The sequence below is a fragment of the Amia ocellicauda genome, chromosome 19 (genome assembly GCF_036373705.1).
Source record: "Amia ocellicauda isolate fAmiCal2 chromosome 19, fAmiCal2.hap1, whole genome shotgun sequence".
NCBI lineage: Eukaryota > Metazoa > Chordata > Actinopteri > Amiiformes > Amiidae > Amia > Amia ocellicauda.
In genome coordinates this window covers 4,468,740-4,492,944 of record NC_089868.1, presented here as the reverse complement: position 1 = coordinate 4,492,944, position 24,205 = coordinate 4,468,740, and the positions used below count along the sequence as shown (strand labels likewise).

General features: G+C 38.4%; 1 protein-coding gene across 1 annotated transcript in view; it reads left to right on the top strand.

Annotated features, from left to right (window-relative positions):
• Window positions 1–24,205, top strand: part of agbl4 (AGBL carboxypeptidase 4) — a 764,316-nt gene that overhangs the window by 548,559 nt on the left and 191,552 nt on the right. Inside the window, exon 6 of the mRNA XM_066692363.1 lies at window positions 6,432–6,471. Within this exon, the coding sequence (XP_066548460.1) occupies window positions 6,432–6,471 (40 nt within the window). The remainder of the gene's footprint in view (window positions 1–6,431; window positions 6,472–24,205) is intronic.

Below are 24,205 nucleotides of genomic sequence, written 5' to 3'. Positions count from 1 at the left end.
TAACAAATGATGTGTAAATTATGTGAGAAGAATTGCAATTGTCTAAATACAAATTGAAGTTAAAAGTGTATGCAAACTAATTCATTTGATTTTAATGTTTAATGGGCATCCTCCTTGTCGGTTCATTTGGTGTGTGCCATCCAGGGGAGGGTGGGTATATAAGGACTAAGGTGGAATCTATGGTAGCTCAGACTTTCTGTAGGTTGAAAGTTTGTCTTTCTGCTCTGTAAGCAGCTTATTGCGCTCTTTGTTTCTACCCAGGAGTTATTTCAATTTGATATGTATTTATTTTGCATATCTGCTGCCTGGATACTTAGATTGTATATTATTACTATTGTTATTTAAAAAAGCCAGTGATTTGTTTTCCAGTCATACAATAGATATGTCTCTTTACACACCCTTCATGTGTTGCACAAAATTAACTTAAAACACTGAAATTAATCAACTAAAGGCTAGACCAAATTGCAACTTTGACCTACCCACAAATCGCAAGTACAAAGCTGTGTCCTATCACTTTTCCGTTTATTGTCAGAAGCCACTTTCTACTACGTACAAATCAAACATGTTCTGGATCAAGTTTGTAATTTATGTTTTGAGGGTAGGTCAACGTTTTGACTTACCAAAAGAACTGCTGTCTTTTAATAGTTATGTTTTTGAATATTTAAGGTGTTTTATGCAACTGGTCCCTGAACTATGCTATTTAAAAACAAAAGGATACCTGTCACAAATCCTGCAGGTGAGGCAAGAATCAGGCTGTGCACTTAAACATGATCCAACCAAGACTGAGCAAGAGCACAAAGACACAGGTGCCTGCATTTTAGTAGAGCAGGGGTTCCCAAACATTTTGGTTGGCACCCCCTTATACATTTGGGTCAGAGCTCACACAATCTATCTCATACCTGTAGTTCTGGAGTGTAGTTTCCAAAGTCAGACTATGAAGATATGAGATGAAGCTTAGGAGGAGCAGAGTTATTTCCAAAATAAAATAGAGTGTTACATTTCATAAATATTTTGCTAGAGTAAGCCAATGTGTCCAAAACGTAAGCTTCAGTGGATCAATAAAGACAAAGAAAGCACATTTTAGGCCTTAAAAAAGGACCTTTACCAAAAGAAATATAATAAATTATACTGAGCACAAAACACAGATATATAGAAAACAAAACTTAAGTCAAGTGGTTCCCCCAATGCTAAAATCGCAACAAATCAATCTGGGAAGTTGTGTCAAAGAGATAATATTGATTTCAATTCAGCTGCTGAGTTGGTGAAAGTAAATAGGTTGTAGAAAGGTGATATAGTCAAGGACTAGCAGGAATTCTGTTCCAGGTGGAGCCAGGTAGAGCCAGTTAGGTGTGAATTGGATGAGGGTAGACAAAAGCTTCTTAAAGCAGCTGTTGAGAAATGGCTGCGCTGTTTCTTGGTGACAAAAAGTGAAGCAGTTGACTAGGGAACAGGAACCAAGAGACTGAGAAAACTGTAAAAATTTGAAGGATGTGGCCACTACAGTGTCAGGTTTGCAGAATGATTGCCTTCCTGGATGAACCCATCCAAGAAGATTTAATTTGTGAACATTGTCGGCATGTTGAAATCCTAGAGATCAAGGTCCTTGATCTTGAGGCCCAGTTTGTTGATCTGCGCTGCATTAGTGATATAGAAGAATGAGTCATTCAGCCCATGAGAGAGACAGTGTGCACGCCAAAACCTAGGAGAGTTGAGACCTTAGAGCAGGAAAGTTGACAGAACTGCTGGGTTACAGTAGGTCGTAACTGCAGAAAAGGGCGTGCACATCCCTTAGAGACTTCCCAAGAGCTAGAAATGCATAACACGTTGCAACTGCTGGACACCGAGTTGGACAGTGACAGCTCGGAGGGTGATGGGAGGGCAGTTGAGCACCAGAGAACCATGTTGCCCACTCCCCCACCACCCCCCCCAGAAGAGGGAGGTAGTTAGGGTTTCCAAAACCACGAGAAAATTCCAGGCCTGGGTTTTTGGAGTTTAGAATTAATAGACCTGGGGCACCTGGGCTTGAAGCCAAATTATGTCATAGATGTTTAAATAGAAAAAATAATCAATATGGAAACAAAATTAAATAAACACTAAGCTCACTCTAAACTTTTCTGATTACACATCTCTCTCTATCAATTGTAATTTATACATTACACCTTGCAGGTGCATGCCTCACCCTGTCACACACTGTTCGACACATCAAACGTATGTCTGAACTCCTCAAATCTTAGTTTTTCCCCCTTATTTTATTCATTAAACTAGAACCCCTGCCCGTATCAACAAGGTAATACTATTTTATAATGCAATTTTTGTGTCTATTTTATGTGGAGCTGAAATTAAACACAAACTCAGTTATACTACATTATTATTATTTAGGAATTCACATAGTTATTATGTATTGATCATTTGTATAAACTGAAGTGACCTTGTAGAGCCCCCAGCTGTTTGCAGTAAATTCTTGTAGGAAGTACAACCAAAACGAGCTTGGATCGGAACATTGTTCTTGAACTCCTCATATTTTGCAACAGTGCTCAATTATATTGTAGGTTTTGCCGACAGGATACAGAATGAACATCAATCTTCTCACAAAGAAGAAAAAATACACTAAAGTATACAAGAGTTTGCTGTTGCGCTGTGCTCACAAGTATGTTTTTTTTGTTTTGTTTCCGTCAACCCCGGATTTATACCTATACCAAACCCGGGCTTGTGGGGTTGAGAAATCATTCGGGTTGCATGGGTTTGCGGTGCCCTGGGTTTTCGGTGCCCCGGGTCCCCGGGCTGGAAACACTAGAGGTAGTTATAGTAGGAGACTCAATTCTCAGAGCCGTAGATCACACTGTGTTCTAGTGATAAGGAGACCCAAATGATATCTTGCCTGCCTGGTGCTCAGGTTGCAGATCTCCCTAAACTAGTAGATGGGCTACTGGCTATGGTCCACATTGGAACCAATGACATAGGAAAAGGCAGGGCAGAGGTTCTGCAAGACGAATTTAAAGAGTTAGGAACGAAACTAAAGAGGAGAACCTCCACGGTAGTTTTCTCCGAAATACTTTTGGTACCACGTGCCAGGCCAGGGAGACAGGCAGAGATTAGAAAGTTTAACACGTGGTTGAAATCTTGGTGTAGGGAAGAGGGTTTTAGATTTATGGAGCATTGGTCTTTCTTCTGGGATAAATGGGGCCTGTACAAACCGGATGGTCTATATCTAAACAGAAGGGGGGCTAATGCATTGGGAGAGCTTATGTGCAGAGTAATTGAGAATCTTTCATACAAGGGACCGGGGGGGCAGGGAGTTCTGACAATGGGAGATGTCCCTCTAAGGAAAGAAAACCAAGGGAAACTACTAGTAAGAAAGTCCAGAAATGTTTTTACCGCAAGGAGTATAAGGAACAAGATGTTAGACCTAGAAGCTACAGTGCTGGCGTGTGACTATGGTGTTGTAGGAGTGACAGAAACATGGCTTACAGAAAATGATGGGGATGAATACAAGTTGAAAGGATACACACAGTTTAGGAGGGACAGGCAAAATCGAAGAGGTGGCGGGGTTGCATTATATGTGAAAAATGACATTGAGGCAGAAGAACTCAAATTAGATCCTAGTAACAAAACAGAATCTTTGTGGGTTAAACTTTTGAATAAAAGATCTGGAGGATTAGTAGTAGGAGTGTGTTACAGACCACCCAACTCAGATATTCAGAAAGATGTTGCATTGTACAATGTAATCAGGACTGCATGTAGCAAGGATGTGGCTGTCCTAATGGGGGGTTTCAATTTAACAAATATAGACTGGGAAAGCCCAGTTGGGACTACAGAAACATAAATAGAAATGGCTGAGATGGTAAATGACTGCTTTCTAACTCAATTTGTCAGGGAACCAACCAGAGAGAGCGCATGCATTGACTGTTTCTGAGTTAAAACTAATGCGAAGAGCTTTTTTTCAATACTTCAACAGCAAGAGGTCAATAAAGGAGGAAGTGAAACAGCTAAAGGGCAACAATGGAAGTAACTTAGAAAATGAACAAGATGTGGCAAATATTCTAAACAAGTATTTGACAGAGGTTTTTACAAAAGAAAAATCAGATAACATGCCACAGGTTAACAATCAGTCCAGTCAAACCCTAAGAGATATCAGGATAAATGAGGAGGAGGTACTAAAGGGACTAGCAGAATTAAAAACAAACAAATCACCTGGGCCAGATGGTATATTTCCAACAGTACTTAAAGAAATGAGGGAAATTATTTATAGGCCGCTAACTCAAATATTCCAAATGACACTTAGAACAAGGCATGTGCCAACTGACTGGAAGACAGCAAATGTCATACCAATCCACAAGAAAGGGGAAAAAACTGAGCCAGGAAATTACAGACCAATCAGTCTCACCTGCATTACTTGTAAAATGTTGGAAAAGATGATTAGACAGAAAATAGAGGAGCATCTTAATGAAAACCATATTCTTGGAGATAGTCAACATGGGTTTAGACGAGGCAGATCATGTCTTACTAATTTAATATAATTTTTGGAACATGCAACTGCAGCTGTAGATCACGTGAAAGCATATGATATGATATACTTGGATTTTCAAAAAGCTTTTGATAAGGTTCCACACCAAAGACTGATCCTCAAATTGGAAGCTGTAGGCATTCAGGGTAATGTAAGTAGATAGATTATGAACTGGCTGATGTATAGGAAACAGAGGGTGTCGATTAGAGGAGTTGCTTCTAACTGGAGTGAGGTTGTTAGTGGAGTTCCACAGGGATCAGTACTAGGGGCTGTGCTTTTTCTAATCTATATTAATGATCTGGACTCTGGGATAGTTAGCAAACTTGTCAAATTTGCAGATGATACTAAAATAGGTGGCTCAGCAGATACAATCTTGGCAGCACAGGCTATTCAAAGGGACTTGGATAATATTCAGTTGTGGGCCGACACCTGGCAGATGAAATTCAATGTGGACAAGTGCAAGGTATTACATGCTGGTAATAAGAATTTCCACTATAATTACACTATGGGATGAATAAAACTAGATGAATTAACATATGAGAAAGACCTAGGAGTCTATGTGGACTCCTCACTTTCTTCATCCAAACAATGTGGGGAAGCAATAAAAAAGGCAAACAGAATGTTAGGGTATATTGTCAAAAGTATAGAATTTAAAGCAAGGGAAGTAATGTTCAGACTGTACAATGCACTAGTTAGACCTCATCTGGAATACTGTGTACAGTTCTGGGCTCCACACTTCAAGAAAGATATCGCTGCTTTAAAGGCAGTTCAGAGGAGAGCAACCAGACTTATTCTAGGTCTGAAGGGAATGTCCTACTGAGGGAACTGAGCCTTTTCACCCTGGAACAGAGGAGACTATGTGGAGACTTGATTCAAGTCTTCAAAATCATGAAAGGCATCGACCACATCAAACCAGAGGAGCTTTTCCAGATCTGTATTGACACATGAACCTGAGGACACAAATGGAAATTGGGCTTCAAGGCATTCAAGACAGAAAACAGGAGACACTTCTTCACACAGAGAGTTGTCACATTCTGGAACAAACTCCCCAGCGATGTGGTTGAAGCTGAAAATTTGGGAACATTTAAAGTCAGACTGGATAGGATCCTTGGATCACTTAGTTATTAATGGACACCAAACGAGCAAGATGGGTCGAATGGCCTTTTCTCATTGTAAACTTTCTTATGTTCTTATGTTCTTATGAACTGGTTGTAGAGGATGGAAAGAAAATAGCAAATTAACTGAACAGTTGTTTTTACAGGTGTTCACTAGCAACAAGGCTGATAACATCAGTGTTGAGAAGTTGAATTATCTGAATTTGGGACTTAAAATAAACTAATCTAAGAAATTAGAGTTATATTCCTCTGGTCACTAATTAAGGAATTTCAGTTTACATGAAAAATTGCTAATGTAACACTCATCTAACAAAAGGGGAACAAACCAGCATGGTTTATATATATAGTCAGCATGGAAGAAATGGAAACTGTGCACATTTCCTTCTTAGCTGACTAATCTTCATTCCTTCTCTGAAGTTGTCTTTGGCATCTTTATTAAAACACAACTTTAACCAGGATTTCCAACCCCCAAATGATAACTTGATGTTTTTGTGTTGAGTGTGTTTTTTGTATGGTTCTGGGCACTGTGAAATAAAAAAATAAATAAACTGCCACCCAAACTTTAGGGGATTTGCAGCAAATTCATCTGATTGTCAAGCAAGGTGAAAAGCTGCCCCTTTTTATAAACAGCATGTCAAATTTGTACTGCTTTGTACTATAGGCTTCAAATGTGGTTTGATTATCTGCTAGAACCTCACCAGAATTCGTCCTGTACCTGCAGGGCACCAGTGTCACTTTCCCTTGAGATTGAGTGTGTGTGTTCGTGTGTGTATGTAAAACTCAAGGCTTCAAGCTCTTTCTTTCTCTTCCAGCAACAGCGACGGCTTGACCTTCTGACCATAACGAGTCCCAGTAAGTACACGTTGGGTTTTTTCTCAAACAGCTGCTTTGTCCTTTCTTCTCAATAGGGAGGGTGGGGGCAGCATTTAAACTCAGCTTCTGTTTAGTAGAAAGTGACTTGTGTATGCTACACCAGAACTTTTGCTGGCGTCTTTGCTCTGAATTAGATAGTGTGCGTCTGTGCTGTGTCGTGAGCCAACTGTTGCCTACTTACTTTGAAGGGAAATACAGGAAAGTATGTAAGGAATGATTCTTGTCTGTATCATTGTTGCTTCAGAGCAGAAGAAGACATTAAGATGTTGCATTTACAGTCTGTGCATGCTAGAAAATATTCTTAAACCAAGCTTAGTTGGCATATGGTGGCATAGGTTTTGACCAATTATGAAACTGGCATACTTGGCATATTAGCATATACATATGATTTTATCACAGCATTTCCTCCCATATATATTTGTTTCCATTGTGAATGTATGTTTTAAAATGTGTTATTATTATTAATGTATACATTTGTGTTTAATTTTCACAGCAGTCTAGTACTTGTGATGTGGTTGAAGCTGAAAATTTGGGAACATTTAAAACATTTAATAGTTACTAATGGACACCAAACAAGCACGATGGGTCAAATGGCCTCCTCTCGTTTGTAAACTTTCTTATGTTCTTACTTAGTGGTTTTACTTGCATAGAAAATTAGAGATAAAGGGGAGTGAATGGAATGTACTTTGTTGCCATCTTGTCTAAACCTTTCCATGTTTATAAAATATGAAACGTAAGATGCTGTCTGCATTCAGCATACCAACTTACTTTTAACTTTCTAATCTAAAATGTCAACTTAGGCCCCAGACCATATCAAAACATATACTGTACTTGGTGCTGAATTCTTGTTTGACATATGTTTCTTCCTTCAGCCTGATAGAAATCCATGATTGAGTACTGTGTGTTTCTGATTTGGCAAAGTGAGTCAAGGTTTTTGCTTTGGTTTTAATCTTAGTTGTCAAATAAATCAATAGGGCTTTTTGTGCAAACTTATACAATGCATTATACAAAATACAGTGGTTTAGAAAGCAAGATATGTTGCCTCACTAAAACCAGAGCAACCTGAATGCAGACTGCTCTGTTGCTGGTCTGGTCCACATACTGGGCTTTCCTTCTGTGCCAGAGTTCTGCTAATATATTTGAATTGTGGATTGTCTGCATATGGCAATATAATACACCAAACATGCTTTCCTATACTTAAATATGCAAAGCATCAGTTAAAATGCCTACAATGAGATCTACTGGTATGCATGAACAGGTAAAAATCTCTGACTATAGGAACAGACAAAAATGTCCTTATAAAGCAACCAACACAAGGTATTGAGGATGTGATGGTTCTCATTGTCTTCAACTAAAGATATTTCAAAAATTGTGTGCAATTGTGGTCACGACTTTACAAAAAGGGCATTGCTGCCCTGGAGAAATTTCAAAGAAGGATACTAGAGTACTTCCTGGTCTGAAAGGTTTGTCTTATGCAGATGGATTACACAGGAACGGAATCTCTTTAGTCTTGAACTGTGGAGTTTACTCTAGAATCCTATTCAGGCATTACAATTCTGAATGGAATCTATGAAGTCAACCCCAAGTCTAACAATGAACACGAATAAGGGATATTAAGTGTTCATTAAGAATAGGTTTGTTTAAGACTGAAAACTGGAGGTATTTATCAGTAGTGGGGGGCTGAAACAAGCTACACTGCCATTTACTGTAGTGAAAGCTGACACTCAAGTAACAGCTGGAAACAAATTACACACTGTTAGCTTGTATCCTTTGCTATATTCTTAAACAACACCTATTGAAACTACCTCTAACATTGTGTACTGTTTGAATGTTTGGACAATGGACAATGTAGTTGTTGGAGCCCAACAGACAGTGGAAGTGCCCTGTGTTTATATGACACTGTGCATAGATAAGTAGATCTCTCTTTAATGTTGGTGGCTGTTCAATGCTAAACTAACTGATAACCATTGATTCTCCCCCTGCAAGATACCAAATGATAAACTATTTTTAAAGTCTCTCCCTGAAAGAGCATGTGATCCAAAACAAGAATAAATACCTTCCAACACTGCAGAAATGCACAGGGCAGTGCAAGTTGAAATGCAACAAAAACAATTAAAACCATGTGAAATAGGTCTGCTAAGCCACATATAGATGTGTGGATGTGTGGGTGGGTGAACATACTGCAACTTTACACCTTGCATGTTTTAGAAAATGTAGGAGGCACAGTAGTGTTTCAGGGTGGGAAGGGATATATTTAACTGCACCTGTATATTCAGGAGAATTCAAGTGAAGTTATATATTATGTATGTGAAGTCTGCTCTAACATAGACTTGTCCAACACTATTTAAGAATCCTGTTCTTTAATTAGCCCTGATCACCTGCCACTTCCTCTAGCCCAACTAGGTGAACTCCAGGCAGTTCATTCACTCACTAGGGCAGCAGTCCCTTTACAACTACATGACCTGTGGAGAATATGTATGAGGATAAAAAAGGTTTTAATTCGTTTTATATTATTATTATTATAATGCTGTGGGAATGGAATAAAGAAAAAAAAAGTTAATTAGTTGTTATTTATTTATTTAATAACGAATTAACACTCATGTTATACTCTGGTGTCCCACAGCCCAGGTGTAGGTTAAGAGTCAGACCTCTCTCTAATTTGAATCACCCTCTCAGGCACACCTCTGAGCACAGAGTGCCAAACCACTACTCCAAGTGACCGGTCCCCATAGCATGGATGGGGGGTCATGTCTAGAGGGAACAACGTCACTATAATATGATTGTACATACTATGAACCCTGTTACACAGGTTTGCTCTTTCTCCTCTCTTTCACCACAAAAAGATTCCAGCACTGATTCTTTATATGTATCTAGGCTATATTAGGCAGTGTGCATTCTGTCACATATTGATGTTTTTGCCCCTGGTAATATTGTGGAAAGGTAGAAAATTGGATGTTTGTGGTTCTTAACCCATGAAAGTCTTCTTTGATAAAGAGATTGACTCAATGATAAAATAGTATAGTATGGCAGCATAGACTGGGTATTGTATCCAGTAAAACCTACTCCCAGATTGCAGAATGTGTCCTGTAGATGCCTGCTTGGGATTTCTCAGATCATTGCACAGCAGTGTGCCTCCTTAAGTGCCTGCAGAGAGAGTTAGAAGTTCCAGCTGCATCAGTTCCTGCAAATGGTACGGAAGCTGGGCTGTGTGCATTCTGGGCCTTGGGCATGTGCGTTGCCTCATCCCTACTGACATGTACAGTGTTGGCTTTTGGACTATTTCAAATAGGAAGAAATGCAGATTAAAAAATAAATAACTAAATAAATAATAAAATAAGCCCACTGTAGACCCTATTATATAAATTTTTTTATCATGAGTGTAAAAGTTTTTTGTTTTTTTCTTGTACAAAGCAATTTTGACACCAGCCCAAGCTATACAGAGTAGTATGCTCCCTGTTGGAATGGTGTTATAACTGGCACTGCTGGAAACGGGAACATGTTGTCTTCTGAAAAGCAGCTGGGTGATGGAACAAATAATAGGAATGGAGAGGAGAAACAGATGGGTAATCGAGAAAAGATACAGGGCCCATATGTTTAAAATATCTAGATGGACTAATGTGCTTTGATTAAAATAATGTTTATGTGGGGCTTGCAGAACCTGCTAATTCAATGGCTTTATTTGGCAGCTGTTACCCAAACCCCAAGGAAGATGAAAGCTGACCTTCAGAACTTTGAAAAAGGCAAACACTAATATTTCCAGAATGCCAGCTTTTCCCACTTGAAGCTTTGCTCAGAGTTTTAAAACACTGTTAAAGGGACAGTTTTTGTGCAAATCCATCGTTCCACTTAGTTAAATGAAAACACTAAATCATTTTTTATACTATTATTACTATATTTTTATAGAATTGTGTATCATAGTACAGGGCTGTACCAATCTACAGTATGACACATGTTTATAGTACTTTAAATAGATTAGATTTACAACTAAAGAATTACTATTACATCCAGTAGTTTCATATTAAAACTTTGGTAATGCTTTCGATTATGTGATTTAATTTAAAATAGATATTTGAATGATAATCTATTAACATTCAAATAATTGCAAAATACATATCAATAGAATGTTTATGTAATACCTATCTATACAAAAAAAATTGTCAGCATCAAGAAACACAAGTTACAAAATTGCTCAGCCATCTGAAGTGGAGATATCAAACCCGTAAGCCATGTTACTAGACACAACTGGAAATGTGTGTGCAGGCAGCAATACAGAGCAGTAAAAGAAACAGAGGCTGCAAAGCAGGAGCGGATTGGATACAGAGAGATTGAAACAAAATAATCTCTTCAGTAGAGATTTAGGGGGGTCCATAAAAGTATTCAAAAGCTTGAAAGATATTGAAAAACTCTGGGAAAGACAAACAGAAATGAAGAGCAAGTGAATTTTAGATGTAGCCACTTCTTTACACCAGGGGATTTGGGTGTCTGGGACAAGCTGCTCAGCCATGTTGTGGAAGTTGATTCTTCAAGAAACGGACAGTAGAGATCCTCAGATCAATAAGCTACTATAAACTGAGCAAGGACGTTGATTTATTTTGTAACCTTTCTTTCTTATGTTAATGAGAATGGTTGAATGAGTTGCCTGTGAACATTAGAACCAAATATCCTCTACATAGACAGAAGATCCTTGTTAGAATTGCACAGTGTCCTTACCACCTTCAGCACTTTCTTACACATCAAATGTAATGTGAAATTCAAATTAAAACATACCGGGTACATACTTGGATTACATTAACAGAACAGAACCCTAGTGATCTGGAGAAAATAAATAAGCGAATCATTTACACATCATCTATGTTTGTCATAAGCTAGAGTCTGGAAACCAAAAAATAAATTGTAATCCATTATCTACTTTCGGCACTACAGCAACCATTTGTTCAAAAGTGCTGTAGGTGGCAGCACTAGGAACAAGTGCAAAAGCACTCGATAAACACCTACAAGAACCTACAAGGCTGTGAAGAACAAGGGGGTGATAGGACCAGTTAGCTAGTGTTGCTGGAGGTCGACTGTTGCAAACAAGTGAAGAGCAGGGATGGAACGCCATCATCCCAAAGAAACCATTGTTACACCTACAGAAGTCGGAGAACAAAGTACAAAAGGAAAAAGTGTAACCTTCTGCCTAAACACTAAAGGAGTGTGTGAGACATATTGGTGTAACAACAGTACAATATTTTGTAAGATACTAATAAGATCAAGTGAGTCTAGGAACATCAGTAGAGAGATGGGGAGAGAGAAAACCCTTCTCAGGTGTCTGAATAGTGTTGACAGTGGATCCTTCTCTGGCTATGAAGCTAATTTCACACCAGTGTTAGGAGGGAGGCTCATTAGCCTTGCTTTTTGAAGTGTGCTTTCTGTGCACCTTTGTATCCCCTTTTTAATTGGACACTTGAGCACTAAGATGGGCATCTGGCTCTATTGAAGCCTGACATTTTCAGACTGCTGACCTTTCTAGGCCCAGCGCAACTAAATAATGATTAGTCCCTGTCATTGTTCAACCACAATGACATGAGGTACACACACGCTGAGCAGACTAGGAGAGGGGAGGAGAGAAATAAAAAAAATATATAAAAAAGCGAGAAGCAAGCTATTGAGGAGTCAGACCTGGGGGTTAGCACAATGAGAAAATTGGGTGCGAACATTCTTTCGCCAAGTTATTGTACTGGTATTGATTTGAATGCCCTTTTCGTATCTCTGGGCAGGCCGTTGTATTGTGTCGATATAAATTAAGTTCAGTTGGCTGTGTGGGTGTGTTTTTCTTTTTCTTCCTTACCCTTTTTCCCCCATTACAGGGGGAAAAAACTCAATTACATTCATGAGACTTGGATAGATGTGCTGGCCCTAAGAGGAGCAATAAGATAATAGGCAACCTTCAGATCTCCTCTAATGGCAAGGTAATTTCTCTGAAAGCCTCTCAGTCGGTGGAACCAGAAGTCCCAGGAGTTGTATTGTTAACTTCCCAAGGCTAAAGACTTTTGTAATTGCCAGGATACAGGTCCCACTTAACTGAAAAAACATGTGTGTGTGTGTGTGTGTGTGTGTGTATATATATATATTCAGTCTTCTTCTTATTACACTTTCACCGTTTAAAAAAATATATTATAATATTTAGAATAATCCCCCCTTTCCCAACAATTTGCAATGGGCAGTTATTGAACTCTGCTCACATTTATGATTTCCATGTTGAATTAGGGGAGATGAGACAAAGAACATGGACACTGATTTGCACGGGTCTACAACATTTAATCATGCACTTTCCATCATGCACATTTCATCACGGGGTGCATTTCATCACCAGAGACAGTTTATCACCAATTTGCATATTCACTTACAAATTATATATAGACTTATTAAATACTACACTTGCACATGGCAGTTGTAGTCGATTTACGTATTAGTAGTAGTAGTAGTAGTACATATTCAATTCAGTAAAAAAATATGGAGGGTAATTTGTGCCAAAATTGATAAATTAATAAATAAAATACTAAATACGTAGGCCTACATAAATAAATAAATAAATAAATAAATAAATAAATATTTCCATGTATTTCCTTTTATTTATTCACCTATGTATTTCTTTATTTCTATATTTATTTAAAAAAATTGGCACAAATTACCCTCCATAAATAAACCCCAGTCACTGACTTGAAAGCCAAATGTAACCCGGGCCGAGGCTCCATCAAATTACACCAGACTGTGTTATCTGATCTAATATCCCAGACTGTAAGTATAATACGCCACCCTTATTCAATGTTGTATATAAGGGAAATACAGTATTTAACAAATACTGACCCCACCCCTCACAGGTCCCCTTCGGTTAAAGGAAGAATATTCAAAAAGATGCCTCAAATAGCAGTTTATTCACACAGTAGAATACAATTAATATATAGGTCAGATAAAACAAGCGGACAATAACATTAAAAAGAGTTTAACACTAGAACCACCATAGCCACTTTTTGTGCGGCTTTTGCAATTCAAAAGTAAATATCTCTACCTATGTGAATTTCTCCTGCATATTCAAAAATATTTACAAAATATTTGAATGTAATGCATATATGGCGTTTCAGCTGTAAAGTCCTCAAAATTAATACATTATAAATACTTTCTCCTCCAACTGCCAGACCCGCAGTTTATGCAGTAGGCTATACTGAATATAATATAGCTGACAATGTACATTTTGTAATAACATTAGTCATTGTGAAAGACTTATAATTGTGTTGATACCTGAAAAACGTGATTTTCTACACATCATTCATATTTATATATAACTATATACACCTTATCTGCTAGCAGCCAGCCCTGTCCCCCCACTACAGGCAGAGGTGTTAAAGAGCACTAAAATCAGCTACAATGATCTTTCTAATACTGGATCTCTCAGTCCCCTTGTTAAAACAATGAAAACCATACAAATGATCAAAATAAAACTATGAAAGTGATAATAAAACGCTAAAAACACCACAAAATGCTTCCAACTATGTGTTACGTCGGTCTGGTCTGCCTACTATATCAAGTCCAGCTCCATGCTGCTTAAATCAGTGCAGTTCAGTTCACACACTCTCTCCTGAATCTCCTTGGGTGCACTGTTGGTCATTCAGCTGCAGGGCATGGACACAAGTGAATGTCACCAACATCCTGCAGGCTGGGAGAAGCTGTACAGATGCAGAGAATGGCAGTACACAGCAAACACACTGTGTGCACCAGGAACCTTCAAAACAGACCATTCGGTATCAGGCAGGCAGCTCCACAGTTTACTTTAAATTTAAAACAGAGATACAGAGTAGTGACTCCATCACATACACACAAATGGCAGCAGCAAGGCTAAACTTCAAAACAGAACACGCACTCAAGCAAGTCCAAGCAAGTCACTTTCAAATGTACCACACCAGGTTTCAGGGCAAGCCCTCTATTTTTCCCACCAATCACTGAGTTTCATAAATCATTCAATTAAAGCCTTAGTTTAAAACTATGCAACTTATGTTTCAACTTTACATTATTCACCTGTGTAAACAATCCAAATCCAAATGTACCCTGAAAGTAAGTGCATTATGTGATGAATAGAAAACACATAAATAAAAATAAAACATTAAATTGCAAATTCAGGATAAACTTACCAGAGTTCAGATACATTGGAGGATTTTATGAAGGGACAGCTAGCAACCTGGATTTGCAGGAGCCTGACCAGTCACAGAAGTTGCTTCTGTTTGGCAAACTGTTTTCCCCCGCCAGCCTCCACCCACCCTCTGCAGGCAACACTCAAACAATTGTGTATGTTTGCACTGACAAAGAAATTATCAGTCTATAATTTTAATGGTAGGTGTATTTTAACAGTGAGAGACAGAATAACAGCAAAAAAATCCAGAAAAACTAATTTCAAAAAAGTTATAAATTGATTTGCATGTTAATGAGGGAAATAAGTATTTGATCCCCTATCAATCAGCAAGATTTCTGGCTCCCAGGTGTCTTTTATACAGGTAATGAGCTGAGATTAGGAGCACTCTCTTAAAGGGAGTGCTCCTAATCTCAGTTTGTTACCTGTATAAAAGACACCTGTCCACAGAAGCAATCAATCAATCAGATTCCAAACTCTCCACCATGGCCAAGACCAAAGAGCTGTCCAAGGATGTCAGGGACAAGATTGTAGACCTACACAAGGCTGGAATGGGCTAAAAGACCATCGCCAAGCAGCTTGGTGAGAAGGTGACAACAGTTGGTGCGATTATTCGCAAATGGAAGAAACACAAAATAACTGTCAGTCTCCCTCGGTCTGGGGCTCCATGCAAGATTTCACCTTGTGGAGTTTCAATGATCATGAGAACGGCCCAGAACTACACGGGAGGATCTTGTTAATGATCTCAAGGCAGCTGGGACCATAGTCACCAAGAAAACAATTGGTAACACACTATGCCATGAAGGACTTAAATCCTGCATCACCCGCAAGATCCCCCTGCTCAAGAAAGCACATGTTTCTGAAAGCGTTTTTTGGGATTTTTTTGTTATTCTGTCTCTCACTGTTAAAATACACCTACCATTAAAATTATAGACTGATCATTTCTTTGTCAGTGGGCAAACGTACAAAATCAGCAGGGGATCAAATATTTTTTTCCCTCACTGTATATACACACACATATATAGACATTTATTTGTTATATTTACATTTTTTTTAAAACCATGTTTTTTCTTAACTGTAAAAAATGCCTAAAGGTATCGTTATTATTTTGCAGCCAGTCAGTTCTCTCAGGAGTGAGCCAAAGTCAATCTCTGGCCCAGCCTTAGTTGTTCTGTGTTAGTGTCAATCAGGAGTCTAGTGTCGCCCACAATCTCACATACTTTCACCATCACTCAAGCTGACAACTAGACCTATGTAATGCAATAATGAACTGTTAAAAACTCATGCTACCTATAACTCTGCTGCGACAGCTCTTATTATCCCCGGAGAACAACTCCTCCAGTTCTTCACCAGCATGTTTCTGTAAATAACAGGAATGATCCCCAACAAAGTATAGCAAGAATGTCCTGGGTTTGTTAATAACTACTCAGAAATCTTTGGAGTGGGCTATTCTCACCTGGCTAGCCTGGCTGGTGAACATAGTTTACATTTACACTATCATAAGTGCATTTTTGGTAGCTGCATTGACTGCCTGTATTGTTTCAATGGGCCCAATTTGATATTTTTATGAAAAGGTTGTGTGACAATATATGGCATGCGTGCAAATGAGAGATTGAAATTAAATCTGTGTACACCCATCTACCAATCACAGATTCCCATACCACTTCCCATGGTATTATATGGTGGCTGCCCTGATATATATATATATATATATATATATATATATATATATATATATATATATATATATATATATATATATATATATATAATAAACTATAATTAAATTACCATTTTAATGGTTTCAGATAAGATGCATATTGCTTTCTGGATTTAGTATATTTTATTCTTCAGTGGATTTCCTGATCTGATTAACTTTCAGCATTTAATTGTTACAATGGCTCCACTGTTTACATTTTCTATCACAATATCCATATACCACAGCTTGGCATCTTCCATTATAGTGTTTGATACAACTCTGCTCTGATACACCTTTAACAACATTGACAACATTTACAAGCTCTTTTCATGTCTTCATTGCTGAAAAGCATGTTTTTCTGACCAACATCTCCTATAACTAGTCTCCAAGCCAGGTTATGTTAATGTTGCTTTACCTGCCACATTAGCCATTTGATCCTTTTCATATACATTTTATTTGCTTTATTTAGCGGTCCTGTGAGCACAATAACTCTATGAAACCATTCACAAAAATTTGCCTATTAGCCTTCAGTGGCACTTTGGTGCAATTTAAACTAGTGTAATGAGGGCCTTTATCAAAGACAATCAAGCTTCTCAGTTACACCTTTGGAAGAAGCATTGCAAATCCTTTTATCCAAAATGTTTTCCATCACTTTCTTGCTGACAGTTCCTCAATCATTTTCTGCCTTGAAAACTAGCCACACTTACTAAACCATACTGCTAGACTGTGAGGACATTGTGACATTGGTGTCTAGGCAAATTTGAAACCGTAGCTGGGTTGGAGCTTTGTTTGGTGCAGAAAGTATAATTTTGTGTCTACTCATTGATGCGATTACACACAGGGAACACTCCATAAAACATTTTTCTCCCCCTACTCTACACTAAATATGCTTCTTTCAAAATACCCAAGTACTTGTGACCAAAAATACATGTACTTTTTGTGGTGCCTGCTATACCTTAAGCAGGAACTACACACTGTAAGTATAATAGAATAGCTGATTATACCCCATAGACAACACCACCCCTTGTTTATATAGTTGTGACCAAGACAAATATATGGGTTTCCTTCACACAAGCACTCACAATAAATGCAATACATTATTTTATGTGTAATATGTGTAATAAATATAGAAAAAAATGTATATTTAATTTTTCAGTTTGACATGGATATTTTTGTATTGATCAATTGCAAAAACTGCTAATTAAATACATTTTGATTCCATGTTGTAACACAATAATTAGCACATACTTATGTAATCTACTGTAGCTGCTTTCAAGGGTACACCGTGTCCAATTTTTACAAACTGTTCATGTCCTAACTGACCAATATCACCTACGATGGACTAAACAGCAGGTGCATTCCACCCCCTGGTGGGCATGGTCATCATGGAAGCTTGTAAGTACCTCTTGACCAAGTACGAAGCTCCCTCCCTCCATCTGGTGTATAAATGCGATGATATAACACACCATCTTCTTCAAAGATCCTATCCCACTGATGGAATAGTCTAACTCCAGCACTTCCCCTAAAAATATCTCTCAGGACACTTTTGTCATTTCCAAAAGTCCAAAAAGGGAAAAAAACGGCACTACACTGGTCTGTGCAATGAGAATCTATATTACAGGACTGTTTTGATCAAGTTGACTGGGACATGTCCAGAGAGACTTCGGGAGGGAACATTAACATTAGTATACAGAGTTGGTTTCTGGGTTTATAAATAAACCTGACCAATTTGGTGCCCTAGGCAAGATTTTAGCTGGTGCCCCTTGCATCGCAGCCAATTCCACCACCGATCATTGTGTTCATACACTCACACAGAAACTGCATAGCTTCATGTCTTTGAGATTTTCTATATTTTAGAAACAAAAAAAAACACAAAATAAAAATAGTATTAGTATTAAAAAAAATAGTATTAAAGAAACGAATTATAAATACAATATAAATAAGAGTATTGCACAAAAAAATTATAATACAGACAGCTTAGTGCAATATGCATAATGTAGCATTGTTCTACAGCCTTACTCACCTTGCCTTTCTTGCAGCAAGTGACATAAAACAAATTATAAATAAGTGGATGGTTTGTGCAGCACATTTGAAAGAAAAAGTTTATTTCTCAAAATTGTTATAGGTTAGGTTATTCCCCAAACACCTGAATAGTCTTTCCAATTCCTAATGAATTTAAGGTAAAAGTAACTGACATTAACTCTAGCTAGCTAGCTAGCTAGATATTTAAATTAGCGAATGCTACTAATATTGTAAACTAGTAAACTAGCTAGTAGTAACACTGCTCCAACGGTAACTATGCAATTAGATAAACTATTCATTCATCACATCACATTACTTCTGTCCTTAGCCTGTTTTTCCCCTCTTCTTCCTTTTCTCCCCTGGGCACTTGAGGGCATTGGTCTTTTTGACATCGTTTGAAGTAGGCCGATGCTAATTTATCATGTTTCACGCCCATCCCCCACAATCAGGTAAGTCTAACTATGAGAGCGGAGGGGGGGGCGCGATGCGGGTAACACAGAAAGTATGGCCTAATAACCTATGTAGTTATGTTGTTGTGGGGGCTTTCGCTTTTTTGTAATATTTCGAATTAATAGTATTAAAATGGTATTTGTAAAAAATAGTAGAAGTTAAATAAAAAAAAAATCTTCACTCATTTGGTCGCCCCTAGCATTTGCCTATTCCGCCTATGCCACAGGCCGGCCCTGAATGTATGCAGGATGTTGTACCTACAGTTATTTTTAAAATTTACCTAAATACAAAACTGTGGATCAACACTCTTACAACAAGCTTACAAGAAGTCAGGAGAAATAGCAGTATTCAAAAAGGCCAGCCACAATCTCTGTAATACAGTCAAAGATGCAAAAAAAATTGTACATGGAGAAGTTGGAGTCACAATCCAATGGTTCAGACCCGCACAGGGTCCCTGTGGCAATAGCAGACTATAAAGGAAAACCGATTAATGGCATAAATACTGACAACTCTCTTCCAGATAAACTGAAAACCTTTTTTGCATCGTTTAAGGGCATGAGCACTGAGTCCCCAACGAGCGCCCCTACTGCTATTGAGGATAGTGGGCTATTATTTTCTGAAGACAATGTGAGCAAGTCTTTCATCTGTGTGAACACTCGCAATGCTGCTAGCCCAGATGGCATTCACGGTCACATTCTTAGAGTATGTGTTGCCCAACTAGCGGGGGTGTTTACGGACATTTTTAATCTCTTCCTTTCCTTGTCAGTTGTCCCCACTTGCTTCAAAGGGTCAGAGGAACAGCCTCTCTCTTAGTGCCAAAAAAACTAAAGAACTGATAGTGGATTTCCAGAGATGGAAGAGAGAGCATGCCCCACTATACATCGACAAGGTTGACATGGAGAGGGTCCAATGTTTTAAGTTACTGGGTGTGCACATTAGTGAGGACCTCAAATGGTCTGACCACACCAACAACATGGTTAGGAAGACACAACAGTACCTCTGTAACCTTAGGCGGCTGAAGAAATTCGGCATGTCTCAAGGTCCTTAGCCAATTTTTATAGATGTACCATAATTTGGAATAGTAATTGTTATGCCCGTGACCCACAGCTGTTTATGCTACTCCCATCCAGCAGGCAGAGATGGTTCAGATGCCTGATAGCCAGGACAGAGAGATTGTGGAATAGCTTTATTCTCCAGGCCATCAGACTGTTGAACTGTTAGCCTGCCCGCCTAGTTCCTCCCACCTTTTTGCACCTTCTGCACTAATGCACTTGATTTGCACATTTATTTCTGTATTTAATTGTATTAGATTTGTGTATTAATGTCTTAGTTTGGTGTACTGCAATGTTGGCTGAGCATAGGGATATAAGCATTTCGCTACACCTGTAATAACACCCGCTATAAGGTGTATGTGACTCATAAAAAGAATTTGAACTTCAAATAGAAACACAGGATGGTAGTCATTCTGAACTCCTCCTGTCCATCCATGGTGGTAGCGGAGCTCCTAAAGAGGGAAGCCATCCCTTTTCACCAATTTCCAGGTTCTCCCTCCCTCGTTGGTTGTGGCACAGTCTGTTGTGTATACATTCCTCTGTGATCCTCTGTGGGGATGCCTCTATTCCCTCTGCAGCATCTGCACTGGCAAGAGGTGAACTCTTATAAATATTGTTATAAAGGAGCAATTATACAATAAATCAAAATATAAACAAAAATAAACAACCACAAGCAATAAAACTATTTATATTAACAATCCCCACAACCAAAAATGAATCTCTCCTGTGATACATTACATTCTGCCTGTTTCAAAGTCAGGGAACTAGTCTGGGAACCAAAGAGTTGTATAGTAAGCGCCCTTACTCAAGCTAGGTTTTGTTTTCTGTTTTCAGAATCACCTTTTTCAAGGCTATTTGTTTACCCTCTGATCCCGATCACCCCTGAACTAAATTTTAGTGTGGGCATCTCCAGTTAAATAGTCAAACAAGAAAATGCATTGTTCCTTAGTAGACAGATGGCAAAATCCTATGCTGACACATGCTTTTTCTATCCAATGTTTTACATCAAGAGAGCTGGATGAGTCAGAATTCCTTGAACATTTATGACTTTTCCCTTCACAGGGAACATAGATTATACTCTGAGAGGGGGATGCAGTTTGTTCATGTTACATGTACATGTTACTCATGTAGAATCAGAAACAACCTAATAAAAACAATACAGATCTTAAAACCCAATAAACACTAAAATGACAGGAAGAGTTCATACAAATACAAACAAGGTAAGACATGCAAAACAAAATAGAAAACAGAAAACTATGCTGGCAGATCACAGACTCCAGAGACCCCAGAGTTTGAGCAATAAAATAAGTACAAAACAAGCAATAGAGGATTGGCATTTTATTATATATAAATCAACAAGTAATCAAGTAAACTAAATAAACAATAATTGTATTGAAAAATAAACAAACAATAAGCATCTGGAATTGGAATGTGCACAGCTCACCACAAACCAGCTAACCCTGATCACTTACAACCCTTCACTTACATGAATGCTTTTTAATTATATCTATGCATTCAAACCTTTGATTTAAATCCCTATCGATATAAAATAAGCTGTCTCACTCACAGCTGTCATCTCTTCAAAATGGTTGATTTTGTTGTTATGTGTCTGTTTGTTTAGTGCCATATTTCACATTCATGCTCCATCTTGATTGTTATTTTAACTATCTGTCTTGATTTCATCTACCATTTTTAGCACTACAATGCAATTTTACATGAATTGTGCTTAAATAATAATAATAATAATAATAATAATAATAATAATAATAATACAATAGAAAAATAAAAAAAACATTGGTGTCTTTCTGCTTGCTGTGCATTTCAGTACAGTATTCAAATTTTCTGGTGATGATGGCAGTAGTATCTCATTTTAACCGAGACAGAAGTCAGTTATCACTCCAGTAGTCAAGCCTGAGTTTAGCCGTCCTTGACACAAGTTGCCCTGCATGGTGAGCTTGAATCAGCAGACTGCTATGACTCAGTTTTAACGATGGTGTGAGGGAGCATTTTTGCAGCCTCTGAATTGTTTCAAAGGGCCCAATTTGTTATGTTTCATTAAAATGTTGTGTGACAGTATATGGCAGGCGTGTAAACGAGAGATTGAAATGAAATCTGTGTGACGCGCAGGAATTATTGGTGATTTGGACAGGGAGGCTCTGCGCTTCTGGGCTCACGCTTTTAGAAAGCCTTACACAAGCTCTCAGCGTCTCCATTGAAAATCTCCCGATGCTTTTGTGAAAAAGCTGGCTCATGAAAAATAGGGACAGTAGTTGCCTTTTTTTATTGTTCTTTGCTTTTCTTTTTCTTTCGTCACCCCCATTCTGCTTATATATATATATACAGTGAGTATTTGATCCCCTGCTGATTTTGTACGTTTGCCCACTGACAAAGAAATGATCAGTCTATAATTTTAATGGTAGGTGTATTTTAACAGTGAGAGACAGAATAACAACAAAAAAATCCAGAAAAACACATTTCAAAAAAGTTATAAATTGATTTGCATGTTAATGAGGGAAATAAGTATTTGATCCCCTATCAATCAGCAAGATTTCTGGCTCCCACGTGTCTTTTATACAGGTAAAGAGCTGAGATTAGGAGCATTCTCTTAAAGCTCATTAAAGCTAATCTCAGCTCATTACCTGTATAAAAGACACCTTTCCACAGAAGCGATCAATCAATCAGATTCCAAACTCTCCACCATGGCCAAGACCAAAGAGCTGTCCAAGGATGTCAGGGACAAGATTGTAGACCTACACAAGGCTGGAATGGACTACAAGACCATCGCCAAGCAGCTTGGTGAGAAGGTGACAACAGTTGGTGCGATTATTCGCAAATGGAAGAAACACAAAATAACTGTCAGTCTCCCTCGGTCTGGGGCTCCATGCAAGATCTCACCTCGTGGAGTTTCAATGATGATGAGAACGGTGAGGAATCAGCCCAGAACTACACGGGAGGATCTTGTTAATGATCTCAAGGCAGCTGGGACCATAGTCACCAAGAAAACAATTAGTAACACACTACGCCGTGAAGGACTGAAATCCTGCAGCGCCCGCAAGTTCCCCCTGCTCAAGAAAGCACATGTACAGGCCCGTCTGAAGTTTGCCAATGAACATCTGGATGATTCAGAGGAGAACTGGGGGAAAGTGTTGTGGTCAGATGAGACCAAAATCGAGCTCTTTGGCATCAACTCAACTTGCCATGTTTGGAGGAGGAGGAATGACCCCAAGAACACCATCCCCACCATCAAACATGGAGGTAGAAACATTATGCTTTGGGGGTGTTTTTCTGCTAAGAGGACAGGACAACTGCACTGCATCAAAGGGACGATGGACGGGGCCATGTACTGTCAAATCTTGGGTGAGAACCTCCTTCTCTCAGCCAGGGCATTGAAAATGGGTTGTGGATGGGTATTCCAGCATGACAATGACCCAAAACACACAGCCAAGGCAACAAAGGAGTGGCTCAAGAAGAAGCACATTAAGGTCCTGGAGTGGCCTAGCCAGTCTCCAGACCTTAATCCCATAGAAAATCTGTGGAGGGAACTGAAGGTTCGAGTTGCCAAACGTCAGCCTCGAAACCTTAATGACTTGGAGAGGATCTGCAAAGAGGAGTGGGACAAAATCCCGCCTGAGATGTGTGCAAACCTGGTGGCCAACGTCTGACCTCTGTGATTGCCAAACAGGGTTTTGCCACCAAGTACTAAGTTGAAGGGGTCAAATACTTATTTCCCTCATTAACATGCAAATCAATTTATAACTTTTTAGAAATGTGTTTTTCTGGATTTTTTTGTTGTTATTCTGTCTCTCACTGTTAAAATACACCTACCATTAAAATTATAGACTGATCATTTCTTTGTCAGTGGGCAAATGTACAAAATCAGCAGGGGATCAAATACTTTTTTCCCTCACTGTATATATATATATATATATATATATATATATATATATATATATATGAATAGCTCTGTTGATGAGTATGAGGAGATCAGTTCAAAAATGCTTACAGATTACAAAAGTGCAGAAGTACAAATCAATACAGACAATTTAAGAATTAGTATGACAAATATTATTTAAGGTGCTGTTTATTTAATTTCAAATATTACTCCGGTCATTACATTACAGTCATTTGAAAATGTGACACCTGTTATGAAATTGCCCTACATGCAGAAGGGAGAACAGTATGTGATTTCGAGAGAGACCACTGTTTAGTGGATTTCTTCAATATCAGATTCTGTACCATTGTAATTACCTGTGGAAGGTATTTCTGGTATAGTGTAATGTAATGTGTTTTTTGTGCACATGGCTGACCTAAATGCTTGGTCACAACTGA